At 38.8% G+C, this 23,874-nt stretch overlaps 1 protein-coding gene across 3 annotated transcripts in view; it reads left to right on the forward strand.

Annotated features, from left to right (window-relative positions):
* Nucleotides 1-2,990: 2,990 nt before the first annotated feature.
* The window catches only part of Gprk1 (G protein-coupled receptor kinase 1), a 154,075-nt gene continuing 133,191 nt past the window's right edge, over nucleotides 2,991-23,874 (forward strand). Inside the window, exons 1-2 of one of the 3 annotated variants that reach the window (XM_076213053.1) lie at nucleotides 2,991-3,318; nucleotides 12,621-12,762. Coding sequence is in view for 1 of the 3 variants with exons in the window: in XM_076213052.1 (XP_076069167.1) it covers nucleotides 3,206-3,318 (113 nt within the window). In the remaining 2 variants the exon portion in view is untranslated. The remainder of the gene's footprint in view (nucleotides 3,319-12,620; nucleotides 12,763-23,874) is intronic. The other 2 variants (XM_076213052.1, XM_076213054.1) reach the window with 2 other exon arrangements.

The following is a 23,874-nucleotide window of genomic DNA, read 5'->3' on the forward strand; positions in this document are numbered from 1 at the left end:
GTTTGGACACATGGAAAGAATGAGTGAAGAAAGACTAGTAAAAGAGGTATGGAAGGCAGATGTGGAGGGAGTGAACATGAGAGGGCGACCTAGGATGAGATGGATGGATGGGGTGAAAGGAGCTTTGGGGAAGAGGGGAATGTCTGTTGAGGAAGGACGGGAGAGGACAGAAGACAGGGGTGAATGGATAATGGTTGTAAATGGATGCTGTTGTGATGCATGAGGTAGAATGGGTGGGGAGATGGGCGGTGAGGTAGTATGTATGAGAAAAAAATTGACGCAGCCCGAAAGGATTTCTCCCCGTCTTCTCCTTTTCTGCATGAGGGGACGGAGAGGGGGATCGCCGATTTAATGAAGCGGCCTTGCTGTGGATGTGCTGCCTTGCGACACTGCCTCTGACCCAGGGCAGTGGACAAGATGCAGGGATGACCCGTCATCCAGGAGGTGCCAAGATAAGAGGGAGGGTAGAGGGTGGAGGGGAGTGAAGTGTATTAGGGATGGAATGGGTGGGAGTGGTTTTTATGCCTTTTTATTTTTGGCTACCTTTCTTGTAAAGGGGAAAAAGCCTTTGGTATATGTATGTATGTATCATTATTATTTTTATTATGATTATTATTATTATTATTATTATTATTATTATTATTATTATTATTATTATTATTATTATTATTATTATTATTATTATTATTATTATTATTATTATTATTATTATTATTATTATTATTATTATTATCATTATTACTATTATTATTATTATTATTATTATTATTATCATTATTATTATTATTATTATTATTATTATTATTATTATTATTATTATTATTATTATTATTATTATTATTATTATTATTATTATTATTATTATTATTATTATTATTATTATTATTATTATTATTATTATTATTATTATTATTATTATGAGTGGAGAATGGTTGTATATGGATGATGTTGTGATTGCATGAGGAGGAATGGGCAGGGGGGTGGGGGTGAGGTAGTATGTGTGAGTAAATTTTGACACAGCCCGAAGGGATTTTCTCCCCGTCCTCTCCTTATATGCAAGGGGGGACGGAGAGGGGGGGTCGCCGATTAAATGAAGCGGCCTTGCTGTGGATGTGCTGTGTCTTGCGACACTGCTTCTGACCCAGGGCGGTGGGCAGGGTGCAGGGATGACCCGTCATCCAGGAGGTGCTCAGATGAGAGGGAGGGTGGGAGGGGTGTGGAGTGTATGTAGGGATGAAATGGGTGGGAGTATTTTTATGCCTTTCCCTTTTTGGCTACCTCCCTTGTAAGGGGGAAAAAGCCTTGGTATATGTATGTATGTATGTATCATTATTATCATTATTACTATTATTAGCATTACTATTATCATTATATCAATATCATTATTATTATGAATATTATCATTACCATCATTATTTTTATTATTACCATTATCATGGTCATCCATGATGAGGGGAAGGGAGGGAGGGAGGGAGGGGTGGTGGATGGGAGTGGAACGGGTGGAGAGTGGAACGGGTGGAAGTGGAATTATGCCTTTGGCTACCTCACTGATAAGGGGGGGAAAGGCTTGGTATGTGTGATTCACGTGTTGGACTCGTGATCGACAGCTGTTTCCTTCCCGGAAGAGAGCTCAGAGCTCGTATATGACCGATCCATGGGTAATGCTGTGACATTACACGCACACACTCAACTCCCCGCCCATGAGGGTTGGAGTAACGACTCGCAGTGCAGTGATACTGAAATTATTTCAGCCCTGGGCGGGATTCGAACCCGGACCGCCGTAGTGACAGCTGGGAACTCTATCAAGTGCGCCACAAGTTGTGTGTGTATGTATATATGTATTTATGTATGCAAGTATGTAAGTAGCGAGCAGTAACGTCCATCCCTCCAATGCGGAAAGTCCGGGTTCGATTCCCGAGATTCGCGCTGTTATGGCTTCCCAGACCCACTCTACCACGTACTGGGGCTGTATCAACAACTGGATAGTCCGATGGTCCTGCATTGGATCCAGATGGACAAATAATAAACTATTTTAGTTCTGGTTCATCTAATAGGTGATTTGTTTTGTATCTTTATGAAGACTTGTGAGGGGAGTATGTTTTCTATGGATTCCAAGCTATATGTTAAGTTCATGTTTATATGATGATTGATTCTTTCCAGTATTTATGTTTATATTTGAATTTGTGTTCATTTACAGTGATTTTATCGGTGATTTCTTCATCTATACGTATGTTAAAACAATTCATTTGATAATAGTATTATATTTGGTTTGTATTTATTATATATAAGTTTAGATTGATACGGTAGCGCCAGATGTCTATGAAGACAAGTTGCAGTGTCTTAGACATAAAAACATGTTTCTTTTCAAATAACATTATCTTCATCATCCTTCGAATTATTTTGTATATGCAAGAAGAATTATGTGGCTTGTTTGTGGAATTATCAGACTGTTTGCCAGTCATTTGTAATTTTCATATCAAAAGTATTTCTGTAGTACAAGAAATGACAGTAATCAGCTGATTGTTTATTGTCGACTCTTCTTATTGGCGCCTTCGGCATTCCAATATTTTTTTGGGGTACAGATGGAAATAAATTTCAACTCAAAAGTAAAGGTGTTTCACATTTCAGGCTGTCATATTTTTAGGTATTAATATTTAGTTCAAAAGAAAATGTAGAATAGTTGTTGTCAATATAGATTTATTTACATTTACACATTTCAGTGGGCGTAACCTCTGAGTCTGCGCCAATGAGCGTTGGGAGAAAGTATAATAATTTATCAAATCCGTTTTTTCACGTTCTTTTCCCGTGTATCATTACATAAACGTGTATATTATAGTTTATAATGTATATTTATTTTTGGATTAAGCTATTTTATAGACTAGGAAACACTAAAGAATATGGCAAAGAGCGGCAATAGTACACCTTGATACAAGAAAGTAAGAATTATCGTACTTCAGGCAGACACCGGTGAGCTTGTCCTGTGTTTACAATCCCACTAGTGTGCATACAAGAGCTGAAGGGTGTAGTACTGTATGGTCGTCCTTCTTGGTAGGATGGTGTTAGTAGTTAGTGCATCATCTTTGTCGAAAATGTGAATCGATAGTAATTCGGTTGTGTGTGTGTTTGTATCTATTGTGGTGTATTCTTCAGCTGTCTCAAAGAAAACCTGCTTTAGGATATTACTACTTGGCTATTCCGGTACAAGATGGCTGACTTAGAAGCGGTACTAGCTGATGTGAGCTATCTTATGGCTATGGAGAAGAGCAAATCGACTCCAGCGGCCCGAGCTAGCAAGAAGATCGTATTGCCTGATCCAAGGTAGGTAATAGAAATGTGTATTTCGTTGTAAAAGGTAATTAAGATGCGCCAAATAAGAGGTTTAGTAGGACTGCGTTGTATGGGAGGTGGAGAATCCTAGTCGAAAATTCCCGTGTGTTTGGGTTATGGCACGGGGCAGTCTCATCTCCCTCCAGGGTCAGTTGTCTCGATCCTTTATCTTAACCCACAGGTGAGAGCGAGATTAATTAACTCGAGGAAGACCGGGAATATGAAGGTCAACCTTCAACCTTATCAGGTCAGTGTAGCGGGTCACTGTAGCGGGGTTAGAACTCGGAGTAACTGCAGTGATAGTTGGAGAGGTAGAGGCTAGAGCATCTGTGAATGAGGACGACTGTTTGAACTACCTGTGGCATGCGGCGATGGACCGTCATGCAATATTTAAGTCATGCAATGGCATCCGACATGGAAGAGAATATTCGTGAGCAGCGAGATCGCACACAAAAAATGAAAATAATTACCACAGGCTGTATTTTCATGTCACTGGTTTTGCAATTGTAAGAGATGTTTTTTTTTTATTTCATTTTATTCTGATTATTATTTCTTGCTCTCTTGTCCAATTTCATGGTCACATTTGGGGAAATCTTGATTGAGTAAGAAGAAAGCTAGTCAGGGTCAGTTGAGCAAGTACCTTGACCATAAATTGTGATGGGCATTCAATTCTTGAATGAAAAATATTATTATTATTAAAGCTTCTCCCCTTCATTTTTTAATATTTTTTAGGTAGTATTCATTTCTTGAATTAAAAATAAATATTATTTCTTCCCCATATTTGATCAATTCTTAATGAGCATTCAAGTATAGAGTGAATTGTGATAATTATCAACATTTATCTTTTCATGTTTGTATAGAGCATTCAATTCTTGAATGAAAGGATATTATTATTGTTTATATTTCTTCCCATCAATTTTTTAGTGAGAATTTAATTTTTTCAATTGATTTATATTAATATTACTATTTCATCACTTTTTTTTTTTTATACTTAATTAGAACAGTCTTGTTAGTTGTTGCAATATATATATACCTGTACTAGAGCCCCAGGTGGCGTAGGAGAGTGACCTTGTTTGACATACAAATGACCTTAGATCAGATCCCTGCAGGTCATCTGTACCTGCAATTGCACATATGCCTTCTGCTCTCCTCTCCTCTTTCTTCTCCTCCCTCCTCTTCCTCCCCTTCTCATCTCCATTTACCTTTCCCTGTTTCCTCTCCTCCTCCTACTCCTCCTCCTCTCTCCTTCCCTTCTCATCTCCATCAACCTTTCCCTTACTCTTTCCCCTCCTCCTCCTCCTCCTCCTCCTCCTTTCCTCTTCCATCACCTCTTCTCCTTGACCTCCTCCTCTCCTCTTTCATCTCCTCCTTCCCTTTTCCTTTCCCTTCACTTCCCTTCCCATTCTCCTCCTCCTCCTCTCATATTTCATCTCCTCCTTCCCTTTTCCCTTCCCTTCCCATTCTCCTCCTCCTCCTCCTCCTCCTCCTCCTCCTCCTCTCCTTTTTCATCTTCTCCTTCTTCCCTTTTCCCTTCTCCTCCCCCTCATACTCCTACAACAAATTTGGAGTGGACTTTCGTTTTGTATTTCCAAAGATAGTCTGGTGCCAAAGACAAGGCCTCTAGCCATTGATTTTCTTTGTCAACCATAAATTTGCATTTTAGATGGTGGTTCAGTCCCTAAAGTCAAATATTTTTTTTTCTGTTTTTTTACGTGTACTTTGACATTACCATGCCTGTCTGCAGACGGAATTACAGAATACAGTAAGTCACAAATTCGGTACAGAAATCGAAGACCGCAACTGTAATAAAGCAAAGACGAACAAAAATTTGAGGAATTGAGCATATCAAGGAAAGGGGAAACTACAACTTTTCAACAACGAAATAGAAAAGAAAATAGACACCTTGGTACCATGAATGAAAAAAATGGAAGGACGTGGAGCACATTAAAGATCCAAAAAAGATAAAACACACATCTACCAACAATAAAAACAACTAAATGTCATCACCAAAACATCAATGTGACATTTAAAGTGATGATTCTCTTCTAATATTATTACAAATCTCAAAAACAGAGAAAGGAAAGCTAGATCACAAAGAACGTGTACAGAATAAACTAGGTATACGACCATCCACGTCCTTCACTGGCCGTGACACGGATGAAATCGTCTAGAAACTTGAGGTCTCTTGTGCGGACGGGTCTGGATAAGCTATCAGACCATCGCCTCAGATACGTAGGACCAGTGCCAATACTAACACTCGTAATGTTAGTATTGTATTCGCAGTAGAATAACAACAATCTTGGAGAAAAGGGCACAGATAATTCCTGTTTTAAACTGCTAAAGTAATGGTATCTTACACTCACCTGTGTGATTTGGTTTAAGATTACGAACCCCCTCTTGGAGAGGACTGGGGCGGTGTTTCCTGACGGGTGGTTTTGGGAGCAGATAACTGAATATGATTCGGTTTAATGATACAGACTCCCCGTCCGATCAGGAGGCGAGGACAGTGCCCCTTATGAAGGATTTTGTAGCGAGGAATTGAACGTACAATCCCTGTGGTCCAACTCATTCATGACAGGGTTTGAACTGCTGTCACCTCAAGCTTCATCACAAGTAGTGGTGGGATTACGTGCTCAGCCAGCGAGCAAACTGAATGTAGCATAGCCCTCCTCACAAACTTGATTTTAATGAGAGCACACGTCATTATCACAAATTATGTTATTTTGTTTGAATATAAGAACTACTAGACAGAGCTGATAGTGTCAGTTGACTTACACAAGGTCTTTGACAATCTCCCCAAACACATACTACCCTACCAAGAAAGATCGTAGAGACGGAGTAATGGGACTAGATAAACAACTAGAACAATAAACATAAAGTAATGGACAGTGAGTGCTTGAGAATAAAAATCTTTTAAGATCATAGGACCGCAATTGGAGTTCCTCAGGGACTCCAATACATACATACGTACATATACCAACGGCTCTCCCCCCCCCCTTACAAGGGAGGGTCAAAGGTATAATCCTCTCCCACATACTCCACTCCCATTCACCACCCCTCCCTCCCTCTTTTCTTGGGTCAGAAGCAATGCAGCAAGACACAGCAAGGCTGTTTCATTTCATCGGCAACCCCCCTTTCTGTCTCCTCATGCAGAAAAAGTACCATATCTAAAGCTTTTCATTGTTTGTACACACATCTTCCCTTTTTCCAGGTCTGCAGTATGTCAGACCACTCACATACGCATATGACTTAATAATACATACATACATGTACCAAAGACTTTTTCCCCCTTACATGAGATGTAGCCAAAAAACAAAGGCATAGAAACCACTCCCACCCATTCCATCCCCTACATACTCCACTCCCCTCCACCCTCCTCCCTCCCTCTTATCTTGGCACCTCCTGGATGATGGGTCATCCCTGCATCTTGTCCACTGCCCTGGGTCAGAAGCAGTGTTGCAAGACAGGAGTATTTATATGTACCAAAGACTTTTCCCCCCTTATAAGGAGGGTAGCTGATTCAAAAAACACGTACCCATTCCACTCCTGTCCACTGCCCTTTCCTCTCCCTGGTTTTAGCTCCCTGTGGATGATGGGTCGTCCAAATAATAGAATGTAATGGATACAGTATTGGAGGCTTTGCAGTGTCACACACTGATAGAATGATGGCAGAAGAGCTTGTGAAAATATAAATAGGTGCAACCCCAAAAATACTGAGCTTCACATTTGACATACAAATGACCTTCAATCCATGTACACAGGATTTGGACAATGAACAAATCATATGCAAACAACTAATCTACAGCCATGTTCTCTATGATACGGAATGTGAAGAGATCCTTCAAATACGAAATAAAGTTGAAGTATGGAAGACAAATGAGTGGAAGGGCAGTGAGCTAAACAGAGAACAGGTGGAGTTTTATTCACTGATGTTTTGTCCTTACCAGGACACTCTCAAAGTATTTTGAGAATGTCCTGGTAAGGATGAAATGTCAGTGAATAAAACTCCAACTGATCTCTGTGTTTAGCTCTCCACCCTTCCACACAAAATAAAGTCTTAGAAATAATCACATGTTATACCAAAACAACCACAAGATACTGTCTGCATTCTGTTAAAAAATTCCTTCACTCTGAACAGTACATGATAATTCTTGACACTCACAAAATTCCTGGACCTCATACACATTATGTCACATCACATAAAATCTCCACTACTTAATGCCTTTATACTGCAATTAGGTAAATACTGGATACAAAACACATACTTAGCTTAACCCCTTCCATACGGTGCCGCACACGTAGGCGTCATGGGGAGCAAGTGTATTCGCGAGGCTGCCATATCGGCGTCTTGATTATATTTATTGTAGTCGCCCCTCCATAATGACATTCTTTCTAATTCTTTTGTAATCGCATTTTCTATGGTTATCAAAATTCACGGGTGAAGAGAGAACGATCGATATAAGCGGTGACTATTTTATGATGCGAGTATTATTACGACACGTCGTACGGCTGGCATCGGCTGCTGCCACCGAGATCTAAGTCCATGACGCCTACGTGTGCGGCACCGTATGGAAGGGGTTAAGACTAATAATCTTTGAGATAAATCAGTTCCTTGTCCCCAGATATTTTTCAGGAGACCCACAGCTCCCCAGTAAGTGCCTGTGTCCACCAGATGACCCCATAGGTCGCTCAGGGAAGAAATGCCATGTTGTCATCTGGGCATTGTTTCTGTAGAGCTTTGTGGAATGAGGTTTTCATTGTCTCGTGTGTGGTGGTTGCTTCCAGGGCAGTTTGATACTGTCTTAACCTCTTCAATGTAAGTCAAATTCTCGCAGGAAGCGTCAGCTGCCTGATGTATGATAATTATCTTATCTTACACAACCTTATACTCACCATCTTGGATAATCTTTCCCTGGGTGGCTAGTAACCCAGTGGTTGTGGCTGTTCCTCAGGGTTGTGGGTCTCTACAAAATAGATCCAAGATTATGAATTGATTGCATAAATCAGTGGGACTTGTACAGATTACCGGCAAATGGGATGTCTCCTGTGAAATGATTGTCAAGAGATAATCATCTCCCTATCCCCAGCTTCAAAATCCGTCAAATATCCTCACCTCTGTATGATGTGTGTGTATATGTATGTATATGTAGTATGTACATATGTATGCACATATGTGTGTATGTATGTTTTTATATCAGCCTTGTGATCTCTAAGAATTTCACTTATTCCTCCTTTTCACATAAGTGCTGACTGCTAGCTTGTGTTACTATTACACATATATATATGTGTGTGTGTATATATTCTCTCTATCTCTCTCTCCAACCTCCTGAAACTGTGTGGTAAAAGCAGTCAGGATCTGTCACCCACAGTGGTTGGAACTGTACATGAATATGAGTCTAGGTCTGATAGGAAATTGGATTATAGGAGACAGGTCCCAAAAAACATTGCCCCTTTCCTGTATACTGCAATTAGGTATATGCAGACACAATACATTGGGCCCCTCTCTCGCCAATGACTATGGTAAACTACCCTTGTAAATTTTGTATTATTTCACTTTAATGAAGCCTAATACAGAAGTTCGTTAATCCTACTTTCTACTACGGTCTGCTCGAGCATACATGAGCTAATCTTAAGAGTGGGAATGACATTCTCCATCTCATCCACACCACAGTAGTTCTACTACTAACCAACCAGTCCAACACAAATACTGTATACTGCAGACAGACATCCAGTATTTCATCCAGAAAATATGTTTGGAACTGTTGCCAGGTGCTATGGAGGTGTGCGTTTTCTTTGTAGTGTTGCACTCTTAGTATTAGACCATTTAGTTATAAAACTATCTTGATGTTGAGATGTGGGTATTGGCTAGGAAGGCTTAATGTGAATGTGTTGAACAGTGTTGGTGGATAGTATTGTTCAGTGTAGGATGTCATTGTACAGTATTGGCCCTTGAGAGGTGTTGGGTTGGCCACTTGCTGTAATGTTTGTTGACACTGGTTTTGGTCTGGGCACAAGATTTCTCTCTCTCTCTTTTTCATTTTATTTTATTTTTTAAGCTGCGGGTCAGTGAAATTCGAGTCAACAATTGTATTGACTCTGTTTGGCCTAAAACTGTTCCCATGTTTGTTTATGACTATATCCTATGTTCAGGGACCAGTTTCAGGTACCTATTTTCAAAGTCTATCAAGTCGGCCCCATTGCCTTTTACGAAGTGCAGTCCTGGGGAGCTGAAACTGTCTTCAGACTGAGCCTGTAAAATAATGAAAGATTGGTCCCATGGGTGTAGCTTCTTTTCTGCATATTGTAATTATGTAAACACACACGCATGTGCACATGCACTGACATTGATATAGAGTCAAACTGCATTGAGTTTTAGAAATGGATAGGATGACAAAAAAAAGAGCGAAACATATATCAGTTCCTTGTTACCAGAGCCTCCCCGATATGCGTTCACGCATATGCATTGAACCTATTTCAACAGTTCTCATTGTATGGGTAAAAAATGTCCATTTATGCAAGTTGTGTATTTACTTAATTGTAAACACAATTAGTTAGATATGCCGCTTGCATTTTTGTGAGGGGAACATGTGGCGTGGTCCTTTTTTTCATTGAATTAAGTATTTGTTTTATGCAAAAGCACAATATGCAACAATTTTCCAGAATGCATCCCATGCATTTATGGATGAATAGGTATAACAACACAGATACCTGTGTACTTTATTCCACCAAGACCCCATTGGAGCTCACAGTGGTTATGGATCATGTGCTGGGCTTGTGATCAGCAGTTATTACCTCCATGGGTGATGGCTAGGAATTTGTATGGATAACAACTAACAGCCAGAGGTGTGTTCTTGTGTAATACTCTGTTCTCTTGCTCTAAGGAGACAGTAATGGCTTTGCAGTGTTGCTGAAGCTATCAAATCAATAAACGGGGACTGGTCCTGGATCAGTGTCATTGTAAGCCATTGTTGCTAACTACTACACCAGCAAGGATGTGTGTACACCGTCACGTACTACAAGTGTTCAGAAGATGCGGGGTTGGGTTTTAGATGAATGACAAGCTCCCTCGTATATTTGAACTAATTAGGCCGCGTGGCGTTTGGAAATGGAGGTAAAGACACACACGTGTAGTGGGCTTCATTTTACCCGTGTCGTTAATTTATCTATTTGGGAAGAATAAAAATCATATTCATTATGCATAAGTCAGGTATTAATGAATAATGGTTTGGGTATGGGAGGGATTATGTCGAAGAATAAATCTTACTATCGTGAAATCAGCCTGGCAACAGACAAGTTGCCGAGGATGGTATGACAACGTGCAAGACACGTAACACCTTATACTGTAGTGTCTTTTATTCATTCCCTCCAGACAATGCAAAATCTTTTCATGCGGTGAAATGTGAGGTTACCTAGTAGCCGAGGCTAGTTTTATGTTGACTGAGAGACTTGGGCTAATTGTGCAATTGGTTGAAAGAATGGGGATTGGCTAAGTGGATTAGGGTGTCTAAAAGTTGGGTGTGGGGTAGAGTTAGGTACTGTAGCTAATTAAGGTTTGCTAGAATCAGCTTGTCATCCATAAGAGTTTTGTCAAAAGTGATTGTTCCTAGTAGGTAACAGCTGGAAAAATGTGTGGGTGTGTGTGTATATATATATATATATATAATGTGGGTGTATGTATATACAGTATATATATATATGTGTGTGTGTATATATGTATATGTGTTTGTGTGTGTATACTCTATATAAAAAGATTTAGTTTCGTTTGTAAAGTTATGCTTGGACACACAATGCAGGGGATTGCTATGTCTGCTGACTGTTCTCTGTTTGTAAGTGGTGCTACAACATTTTTATGACTGTTGCTTGTTTGTGGTCTGTGTGGATAGATAGTGTGGAGAACAGAGGTGATAAAAATGAGCTTCTAAGTGGCAGGAAGTGGGGAGATGAAAAGTGACTGTATTGTTTGAGCAAGAAAAAATACAAAATGATACTGCTAATTTTTGGCATTCGTTTGTATATTAGCTTGTGTGGTAGTGGTGTGATGTATGCAGAAGAGATGAGACTAAGTGGCTACTGACAAACCTGTGAAAATGTCAAAATATTGAAGGATGGACCATGAAAACGTAAATATTAAACGTACATACACACAAGTACCAACAGCTTTTTACTCCTTACGAGGGAGGTAGCCAAGGTCAAAGGCATAAATCCCTCACTCCCTCTTTTCTTGGCTCCTCTTGGATGACAGGTCCTCCCTGCATCTTGCCCACTGCCCTGGGTCAGAAGCAATGTATTAAGACACAGCATATCCACAGCAAAGCTGCTTCATTGTAAATGTTGTTTTTATGAAAGTTAAATTTATGCTGGGGGAAACTTTGAAATAGAAAAATAAACTTCTTGTCCAGATTGTTGGGTAGTAAATTTTTCTGAAGAATCAAAAGTACGGAGATAGTGACCCATTCTTTGACTCTAGGCTTGGCGTGATTCAAATTGCCTCGTGCACTCGCTACGTACCCAACGCTTCCCTACTCGTACCCTACGTAGACAACACAGCATCTTCCCATGGTGCCTTATGGTCCAATACAGTGGGTGCTACGTGCTACCTGTGAACTGTGGGTCTTGTCACAAGAGCCCTGAGGCAGTGGATCAGTTGATTTAGTCTAGTTGTCTCATGTGGTAGAAATGCTGGGCCTACTTACAAACAAGAAGGATCCTGGCCCACGTAATAGTTCATTATTGAGATTCTCGCAATGCAGATTAATAAGGCTCCTTAATTAGTTCTATGGGGGGAATAGTATGTGGCATTACAGATCACTGGGGCTCATAGATTACGTTTATATGGTAAGTAGGAAGTCCAGGAAGATGTAATTGTCCATTACACTCTGTCTTAGGTGTAAGCCCACATATGGTTTCCAATACACTATCTACGTATCTAGCTACAGAGTGCTTGCATGTTCTTGCTGCTAGATGTGCATTGTCCTGTCCACATCCCACAGGAACAAGGTAGAAGTACCTGATAGTGGCGAACTTTTCTGTATCTTCTCCTTTTTGAGGTTCATGGTTGTCGCTCGATCCCCTGTCTGACCAGAAATCTCTTGCTGACAACTTTTGATTATTTCTGCGTAATACTTTTTCACATAAAGGGAACTGACAGTTGTCTGTTCTCCTCCTCCCATCAGTTGGTGACATAGGAACTATCTATCTGTATTCCATATATTCCAAGGTTCTTACAATACATGTCAATGAGGCTCTTCAATTAGTTACGTATATGGAATCATTGCCTTTTTATCCCTCTGTAGCTCCCCATGGATGTAGAGTCATCCCTGTCTCCCGCCCACTGATGTAGAAACGAGCACAGAATAAAACAATACAGCCAGTAGCTCCTCCCAAAAGGGATCTGCGGTAGTTCTCAAGGATCATTGATGTTACTGCGGGTTTGAAGTGAGTGTTGCTTGAGTTATTTTCTTCTGTAGAAGACCTTTGGGCCCAGTGTAGTTGGCAGCAGCCTCATGTTTGGCTTGAAGGACTCGGAGGAAACTTGTGTAATGTTTTTAGAGTGGTGAGGTTGTAAATGGGGAGTGGCCTTTGATGAACTTATGGAGCTGACGAGGAAATGTGAACACATAGGCTGCCACAAAAGATTTTTTTTTTTTTTTTTTTCAATGCAGAACTCATCAACTGTGGTGGTTCTGACAATGGACACAATGTTGTTCTTCAGGTCCAGTGCCTTTGAATGACATTTTTTAGTTATTTTTGCAAGTGCTGGGCTCTGTAAAATATCTAGGAATAATTATACATAAGGATGGGGGGGGGTTAATACATTGAATAAAGATTGTATATAATATCAGCTGAGTTAGTGGGAATGCATGTAATTTTAGGAAGAGAAAGAATAACAGTCATGAATCTAACAAACACACATACAGATAGATTAAGTTGGAACTGTACATGACTGAGACTAGGCGTGATAAGATAGAGTGTAGGAGATGGGGCAATAAGTGTTGCTCCCTTCCTGTGTACTACAATTAGGTAAATGCGCACACACACACACACACCATCCGTATCTTTTAGACTACATATGTAAAGGATATGAAGAAATGCAGATGCATAAATGCTTGGAATAGCCTAAGTATGGTAATTGGTAAATAAGGATATAGCCCAAGGTTGGACCGTACATGAATTTGAATTAAGGTATGATATATTGGAGAATAAAGATAGTACATCATCATCGCTCCTTTCCTGCATGTAACAATTGAGTAAACGCATACTTGCACACTCACTCCTTTAGGCTATTTGTGTAATGGATGATGAAATGCAGTTTTCCATGGATTCCAAGTATAAATTCTTGGATGAGCCTAGACAGTGATGTAATCTAAGCTGGAACAATAAATGAATTTAAAAATACATATGATAATTGGAAATTAAGAAGATAGTCAAAGTTGGAACCATGCATTTATATTAAACTAGGCATAGGAGACGAGACCCAGTGAGTATTGTCCCTTTCCTGTATACTACAATTGGGTAAACACACACACACACACACATAAGAAAGACTGAAAGCACTAGGTCTGCCAACTTTGAAAGGTCAGAGAGAAAGAGGTGATATAATTGCAGTATTCAGGTCACTAAAGGGGATAGATGAGGTGTCTTGTTGGATGGGAAGGCTAAGAGGTACTGGGAGCAGATTAAGAAAGATCACTTGCCCAAAGGATGTTGAGAAATAGTTTTCCATTTAGATGCATTGATACTTGGACTTAGATTAAATTGGACATGTACATGAAGTCAGAGTTTCACATCACTAATTTTCTTAGTATATGTTAATGACATGATAAACAGTTTGAACAGTGTTGTTATCTTACTTGATGATGCAAAGATCATGAGAAGAATAACGAACATAGGCTGTTTCAGGTTGCTAGAATCTGAATTAGAAAAGATATTTGAATGACTGTCTTACTGTATTGCTTCTGACCCAGGGATGACCCGTCATCCAGGAAAGGGTGGGGGAGGGGAGTGGTACAGTTGGAAGTAGGTATGTGACTTTGACTTGGCTACCTCCTTTGTAAGGGGGAAAAGTTCTTGTCATGTAGATAGATTTGAATGTCATTAGAGACGACAGTTTTCTGTGCAGAATTGTTGATTCAAGGAATGGTTTGGATGAAGGAATATTAGTCAAATAAAAAGGGAGAATTTAAAGTTGGACTTACTAAATGGGAATGCAGAGATTGAGCTTTACAAGCATTGTTTTTATGTTACAACTAGGTAAATAGACCTATGAGTTGCTATGATATCGGTGCCATGCACCCTGACACCACTTAATTGTTCGTGTATATGCCTTTTCTAAACAGATTTTCTTCATTTGTTTCTTTGGCTTGGCAGTACCAGAGTTGCTTATGGGACTATGACCACTGAATTCAAGTTTTGTCTGTTGCATCTGAAATACGCATTAGTGGCATAATCGAAAGCATGCTGGTCTCACTTATGCTTAGTTGTGGGTTTGAATCCTGCACTTCTCTTATTTCCAGCAGTGACTCTTACCTGCCTTGGCAGACCAAGTGCACAGGGCAAAGGTGGCTGCTTTGGATGCGTTTACGTGCTTCCTGTCACAGGCTCCATATCACCTGAAATACTGTCGAATGGAAGCACACTGCTGTATATACAGAACCATGTCTTCATGACAGTTGATGATTGAAGGAGGAGTTTAGGTACAGATCAATTGAGAGACCATGAGAATGGAGAGGAACTGCTGGAGACCATAAGGCCTACAGTTCCATGTCCCATATCACCAATCATTCCTATTCATCCAATTGTCTGGTCTTCCCTTAACCAATTGTTTCAGTGCTCGTGCTATGGTTATTAAGTTTATTCTATTCATAAACCAGTCTGTTGGTAACCCTGTTCTTGTCGATTTGCTTCCGAAACCAAAATTTGTCCAATTTAAATTCATCACTGAGTCTTGCCTTGTAGTCATGATGTAATGACCTTGTCTGCATCACCCTTGAAATAGGTAAGAGGGGCACTGAGAGGAACTTGTAAAGCAGTAGTTGTACTGTAATCTATGGGTGGTGGATGTGGGGTGCGGAGAAAGTGAACGAGGGCTGGAGTAGCTGGAGGTAAAGTGGATGGATTTGGCATATAAAGTTGGAACAGATTTTTGTAATGAGCAGTACATATAGCTGGTATGTCAGTTCATTTTACTTGTAGGTATTTTTATTCTATTTACTGGGTAATGTTCTTTTGCTAGTGTTCATGTGAATGTTTTAGTAACCTATGTCTAGTGATATTTCATGTACTTCATGTAACTTGTACTCACATTCACTTGTTCTGGCATATCTTGCTAAACTTAGTCTCCAATTGTCTTAGTTTGATTGTAGGATCAGCCACAAACTGTGTCTTTGCAAAATAACATTGTTTTGCTTCTCATATCCTTCCCCTCCCACAAATTTCAAGGTGAGATGCAGGGATGACCCGACATCCAGGAGGACCCAAGAAAAGAGGGGAGGGTGGTGAATGGGAGTGGAGTATGTGAGGATGAAATGGGTGGGAGTGGATTTATGCTTTTGACTTTGGCTACCTCCCTTGTAAGGGGGAAAAAGCTGTTTGTGTATGTATGTATGTATGTATTTATTTATTTTCCCCATCACTATCCATGTGCACATTGCATCACTCCACAACCCAGACACAATCCAACATTCATCTCTAAACATTGGCTTGTTGGGCCTGACCTTCACACATGCTCAAGAAGCTACTTTTATGGTGCCCATCCCCTGACGGTGCAATTTCTGTGCTACCTTGAGGTGTCACAAAGATAAATAAAATAACCTGGTGGTATAGCCAGTATAGATGAGCTTCAGTGTGAGAGAATAAACTCGACAACAATGTAGTCAAATCACCCTCATTAGTTGGCTCCACAGGGTCACTTAGGGTGTGTTAGTATGCACAGCACATACATGTTGGGGATATGCAGAGTACTAACCTAGTTTCATAAAGAACATGGACTGGTGAGGCAGGCATTGGGAGAAAAAAGGGAAGTACCATCTGGTAAAGAAGATATGATGCCTCAACAGAATATATAATGGTGGGAAGCAAGTCTTGAAAAAAATGCACGAGGATAAAAATAAGAAACGCATGCAAGAATTTATAAATAGTTAGGCATCATCACATGCAGTGTTTGCATTCAGAGTTCAAAGGAAGCAATGTTGAGGCTTTGAACTGCTGAACAACAAAGACAGAATGCAAGGAGTTTGATGTGTTCCTGTGAAGCTTCGCATAATTATTCAGGTGTGCAGTCTGCACTAGAAGGCCCATGGTCATATGAATATGGTTGGAAAAACTCTATGTAGAGGCATCAACTCCTAGAATAACATAGAAGTTGTTAGCCCATCCTAAGACCAAAACTGAATTCCAAACGAGGTTTGATAAAAGACAAGAGCTTAAGAGTGTATCTCCTTCCCCATATATTTACCAAATTGTAGTATGCACGAAGGCTGCAGTGCTTGTTGGGTCCCTTCTGTTCTCAAAGTTATGTACAGTTCCAAATTAATCTATATCCTTGATTTTTAGTTATCACATTTAGATTTGAACTCCTGTATTGTTTGAGCTTTTGTGACAGAAGTTTTTGATACATTTAAAAGTGAAAAAAAGGGTCTTATATGCTGGCAAATACTGTAAACATCTTCAAAATTGTGTCTTCAAGGATTCATCAAATCTTTAGTACAGCTAGAATAAGATTACTAAATAAACCAACATGGTTACTTGAAATAGGTTTAATCCATTTGTTATCTCGTTGAATTGAAATTCACCGGTTGCACCAAGGGTTGATCATGTACTGGTCAGACAGGTGAATGATACCCTGAGTTCTAGCGTGAAGTGAAGGGAATTGTGGCAATCGTCATCACCTTTGCACTTGTTTGGATAGCTGGTGCAAATAGCAGTCACCGATGATCAATGTGACAGAATTTGAGTCCATAGGGACAATTTTGTGTTGCAGGGACTAAATTGTATGGTATGTTTATGCTTGCGAGGGCAGATTTCAGAAATGGGTTGTGTGTAGGTTTGGATGAGTTGGTTTGAAAGAAGAACAGTTGAGAAAAAATTTAAGGGTTGTGTTTATGATTAAGTGGTGAGGAGGCGTTTTGATGAAGAGGTGGAGACATGTTGTTTACATTTGAGAATAGGGTGAGGGATACTGAAAGATGGATGCAAAGATGAATAAAATTGCCTGCCGGTAACAATAATCTGAGAATAAATACTGCCTCGTACCAAATGAGTTAACTGAGTTTAATTCCTTTTTTTATTAAAGAGATATGGTGAACGTTAAAATATCTTGGTGGCAGGCATATTTATAAAGATGATTTTTGTTTTGTTGCTGATCATTCCAATGTTTGTATCCTTGGAAACAACATCACACCAAAGACGTTGAGTCACAGTAGTGATAAAAGAGTTTTATAGAAGGTAGCAGAGAGGAAGTACAATAGAATTTAAATTGGTCTTTTCTTGTTGAGTGGAGATCAGTCTGATCATAAATGATGCTTACTGACTGGTGTGTAGGAATGTTATTAAAGTTTTTAGATACTCTTACTCCGCTGATCTTCGGGCCACTTGGTGATCCATAACCGCTTTTGAGAGTGGGCCCAGGATCTTTTGACTTTGATTAAAGAAAAAATATATATATATATCCTCCGCTCTTATCAAATAAGAGCTGACAGCCAGCAACTTTTCCTCCTTCTCTCCCTCCTCCTCCTCCTCCCCCTCCTCCTCCTCCTCCTCCTCCAGTCAGTAAAACCTGAGGCGGCACTTACTATTACTATATATCCAGGCTTCCTGTTTTAGTTTCTTAATGGCTTTTATAACATATTGAGAACTTACAAATATGTGTGGAATGATTTGTATACTAAAAATAACTGTATAAATCATTCTGTTACATTGTAGTTTCAAATTTACTGGTAATTAATTTACCATTGTGTTAAGCAATTGGTTTAGTTGTTACTCCAATACATGTGGACTAAATGGAAATACGTGATATATTTTTAGCCATTCCTTCCTGTAAGTATACATGTGTTTGATTCTAATTAGGGTTGCTGATTGGCAGTCTGCATTGAACTTAGAATGTCATTAAACATCAACATAGTGTTTCGTTATTTTTGATTCCATGGCTCCACAAAATTTCTATCGAGTTAGTTCTTGGCTGATCCAGTGGGCCTGGCTGACTTCCTAGCAGATGTGTGTCTTCTGCAGGAGCGAACCGGAGCAATGGATCGAATGACTGGGACTTGTATACTCTATTGAGGGCTATTAATGTTTAACTTATTATATTACAGTAATGCAAAATTTCAGACCTAATGGATTTCTCTATTTTATCATAGTGATTTTATTGATGTGTGTACTGAAAAATTCACTTGTTATGTTATTATGGTAACTGCTGTGTTTAGAAACAGATAGGTAAGCTTTGTTTACATACAAAGTGTATTGATACAAGATTTTGTAATACAGTGAGACTTCTCATTAACGGACGTTACTTAGCTGTTTTCGCGGTGTTTTTGGTGCTGTTGTTTAGTGCGTGCAATCACTATGCCACCCAAAAACCACTCCAAAACACCGCAAACACAGCTAATTAATGTCCGTTAATGAGAGGTCTCACTGTACCTGTTTTTGTGATATTAATATTAACAGCTTGTGTTGGATTAGGGGCCATTACTGGGCACATGCTTATTGTGGTTCTGTATGATGAATGTAAAGATGGTGGCACACTAGGCTAGCATGCTCCCTGCTTTTGTAACTTTATTGGAGTAGAAACAACTTTGGTTACAATGTTCTAGGCTTCCTTACGAACATCTCAACATTTAACTTCATAGATCGTCATTCAGCTTCTCACTATACAAGGCAAGAATGGTTTGATATTTGAAAAACAACAGATTGTAACTGAAGTCTGACGTCGTTTCTACTCAAACCAAGTAGCGAAAGCAAGTAGCATGCTAGCAAGTAATGCCGAGTGTGCAGCCACCATGAACCAAGATTCTCGAGTAGCTGCCATGGCACCATAGGGATAATTTTCATCACTTTCGGTTTTGGGGGGATTTGTAAAGCAGGCTATAGTGTTCACATTCCTTCTATTCTGTCTGATTCATCTTGATTTGTCGTAAAAGATAAATATAATACTAATGACCCCAACGACAATTTGTGTCCATTCTAGTTTGTTCATCTTGCTTAATAGTAATGTTTCTACTAATTTAGTAATTATGACAAGAGTAATGCTTCAAGGGATTGAGATATACTATGTTATTATAATTGACATCAGATAGAATAGAGTTCTTTACTGCATTAAAGCTTTAGAGTGGATTAGATGAGGTGCATCTGTAATAATAATGATACTGGATTTTTTTTTTTTTTTTTTTTTTCTCCCTTTAACAAATTAAATCAACTATAGTATTTAGAGAAGTTTGTATATATTGTCTTATAAATATTTGTCAGTTCTCGTTACTGTAATTTATTTGTTATGTTCATTAAAAAAAGTAAGTGTAGTACTTTCTGTGCAATATTTTAATTGTGACATCGGTCTGAAATAATTTTTAAACTTGTCATTAATCATTGGTGAGTTAGTTAGATTTTAGGATGCCAATGTTGTTACTGGTGGTACTGGACATGAAACTGCCTAATGTAAGCCTTATGGTCTCTTGGAGTCTCCTTCATTCTTATGTTCTTAGTAGCACAATTTATGGTAGAAATTGCGTTCACAGAAAGACGTGTGGTAGGTTCTTTCATGAATTTTAATTAGAGTACAGTAATACCTCTCATATCTGAACTAATTGAGCCGCAAGGTGTTCGGGTGTGGAGAGTATTTGGATACACAATTTGAAATTATCCTGCTTCCCAGTCGCCACTGCTCCAGAGATAAAATTGGTATCCAGGGCATGTAAATCACGTACATTGAATGGCATTTAGGATACGTGAGGATTTACTATACAGTAATGTAGAAACACATAGAAAATATTCATATTGCTCAGGTGTGGCCAGGAAATAGTTACGTAAAGTGCCGTGTTTATCCCTTTGCTCTCAATCTCTCGTACAGCTGAATTATTGTATTGTATAGGGTTGTGTTTTATTATATGACAAAGGAACGGTGAAGGATGCGTATGAGTGAGTGCATGGCTTGGTTGGCTGCCTCCCTTATGAGGGGAATTGTGTTGTTCAGTAAATAGGCAGATGAGAAGGTCGAGGAATGAGATGGGCAGGCCGTGTGGCACGGATGAATGATGGGAAATGACCTAAACAAGCGTTGTTAGCGAAAGGCCACTAGGAAGGCTATCGTATAGATGGAGTGATGTTATATTACGTGACATCAGAGAGTATGTAGAGAGCCTGGCAGGAAACTGCCACCATTCGAAGAACATGTCCAGGGTTAGTGAAGGCAGCTGCGAGTCTTTAGGTCCAAATGCCGCTGGAGTAAGTTCGCGTTTACACCGAGTGAATCGAATTGATTCAATTCATGAAAAATCAATACAATTCATGAATCGTGTTGATTTGCCACATTAGTTTCAATGTAACTGTTTCCTCCAGGTGAATCGGGTCAATTCAAATCACTAAATTTGCCTGGCATACACGGTTACATTGAAACTAGTGTGGTGATTCAACACGATTCATGAATCGTTAAGATTCTTCGCAAATTGAATCAATTTGATTAGTGTAAACGCAGCCTAGGGGTGACTTTCATTGTCAATAACCATCACTTCTATCCTTGATATGGTATCTTGGCAGAGGATTTGAATCATTAAAGATTCAGTCAGTAGTTGGGTAAGATAGATTTCATTGTCAGTGGCCGTTGCTTCTATCCTTGATATGGTATAGGGCCAGATGATTGGAATCATAGATGAGGTGAATTAAAGATTCAATTAGTTTATTGTTGCTGTAGTATTACCTGCAGATACTAGGTAACTAGGAATGACGAGTTACTTGTATTTACGTCATTGTAGTATATGGGAAAGGAGCAGCGCCTGTTGCTCTCCGATTTTATCCTGCCTAGCCTCAAATTGAAGTCCAGTTCTGGCATAATCTATATCCTTGAATTCCAGTTATCGTATTTAGATTTGAATTCGTGTATTGTTTGAGCTTTGGCCATACATATTTGTGCATGTATACAGACAACTGTATTTTTTCATGCAGTCTTTCTTAATGTGTTCTCGTGACTCTTGAAGCCCTCCCATTCTTAATCAAAAGATCTTTTGTGTTGGTGCAACATATCAGAAGCATCATTGTGTTGTGTCTGGGTAGGGGGGGTGCATTGATGGCATCTAGGGCCATTTGTATCTGTGGAGAGATTTAAGGATAATAATGGTATTGTAGAAGCAATATCCATTCTTCTTTACTTTGTAACTATGTGTGTGTGTTCATGTTCTTTCTCTTTCTCTGTATTCCCAAGAAATGGTTATTAATAAGAAGAAATATGGATTATGTATGATGGTCACGGTGTCAATGTAATTTTGGTTTTGTATTTGTAGCATTTATTATTTTTTTTATTTAATTTTTAAGGCACTTGCTAATGTGAAAGAAAAATAAAGAAGTAATGAAGACTGTAACAATACAATTTTTAAGAATACAACCAATTAGAAATTAGTATAATTAGCAAAGTAATTTCTTCTAGATTATTTTCTTTCATGTTTCTCTCTCTTTTCTCAAAATCCCGATTAATTTGAACTTTTCCTAACCCTTCACTGTGGTACATCACTAGCCTTGGCCTAAGCATAAAAACGCTGGTTATTAGTAAAAATAAAATAAAGTTTCTGGGTGTGTGTGTTTCTTAAAATAATAAGGAAAAGAGGACAATATCTGGTACGACCGTTCAGACATGATAGCCAGTGCAGTGGTACTGTATGTTTACAATAAGAAAGCATAATGTGCATTCATTGTATCCTACTAATTGATCTTAATTTGAAAGAGAAAATACCTTTGTTCACTAATTTAGTAATTGAATATGTTTAATAATTTCTTGGCAAAGTTTGTATCACTAGTCCTTTTCATATGTCGTAGCATGGCTATCGCTCGTTATTGCTTCACCTACTTGCCATTGTTGATGAAGATTAAAATTTAATGACCAGGAGAGTTTGTCAGAAAAGGAGGGGAAAGTTTTACAGGAATGTATAATATTTTACCTACAATGAATGAAATGAGATTTATTTGTCAATACAGTGCCTCAATGTTAGTCGTGCCTCACCCCCCCCCACCATCCACTTATTTTGACCATCAATATGGTGAGAATGAAAAATAACCTTAGATGACAAATGTTTATTAACTCGAATGATGTTGCCGATGCTCACATGCCTTCGATATCAACCAAAATATTCCTAAGTCGACATCAAAGAACATTTAATATCAACATGGGATGGCCAGTTAATTATTGCCAGTAAATATTAACTGGATGCTGGATGCAGGTCATAAATGATTTTCCAGGTAATGTCCTGTGAGTCAGCATCAGAAGAGGGGACGCATTACAGGGTTGGGAAGGTAACATATTCTCCAAGGTATCTCGCCCCCCCCCCCCCACACTGTTTCTCAGCCAGAATTCTATATCTGTTCTGTCTCTCTTTAAGGCTTTTCTAACGTTTAAAGAATGAACGATGTACATTTAGCGTTTGCCATTTATAGTAGTAAGTTTGAGCATTCCCTCTTTAATCGAGAGAGTTCAGTTTAACCGTCTCTCAAAAGAAACGTTGGGATTATTTGGGATCAAATGCGCCCCTTTGACCAGTAGAGGAAAAATGCTGTATTCGAGGTTTTAAAAGTTGAATCCGTATAACATCTTGTCAGTGCCTTTTAGGGAACTGAATTAATTTTGTATGGGGAGTTAATGTTCTTTTGAGTAGTGTTGGATGCTTTGTATGTATATTAATGCTTGAGTGAGCTACTATGTTTTATAAAGTTGATATGACTTTTCATCCATGATTTTATTTATTTTATTAGCATGTTTTTATTTTTTGTTTACTATCTTGACATATGTTTGTGTATAATTATTTATTTGTTTATATATTGTTTATTTGCTTTTATTCATTTATTGTGAATGAGCGCATTTGGTATATCGATTTTTTTTAAAGTCGCTATTGAAATGATTATTCTGTTATTTGTGTTTAGTTTTAATTTATCCACATGCTTTTATTTCTCGTACATTTCTCCTAATTCGTTAGTGTTTTAATGTATACATTTATTTACTTGGTTATTTATCATTTTATTAATTTATGTTTTTATTTGTATATAAGATAATTTATATATCTTCTGATAAAAATTGACGCTTTTTTTTCTTCATGGTAGTATTATGGAATTAAACATTTATTTGCTTAATTATTTGTTTGTTTATTTACGTATTATTCATCAAAATATTAATCGATCTGTTTAATTTATTTGTTCCGATCAAAGTTGACCGCGTGATGGGTCTAGCGCGCTGCTTGGGGCTAAGTCTTTTGATCACATCACCTGCTGCTTTTCTATCGTGATCAAACATGTTTGCACGTGTTCGCACGCACGAACGCACACACGCTGTTGCCTTTTATTATTTTGTATCGCTAGTCGATG

Source organism: Oratosquilla oratoria, chromosome 30 (genome assembly GCF_046742065.1).
Source record: "Oratosquilla oratoria isolate Oo_2021 chromosome 30, ASM4674206v1, whole genome shotgun sequence".
Classification (NCBI taxonomy): Eukaryota; Metazoa; Arthropoda; class Malacostraca; order Stomatopoda; family Squillidae; genus Oratosquilla; species Oratosquilla oratoria.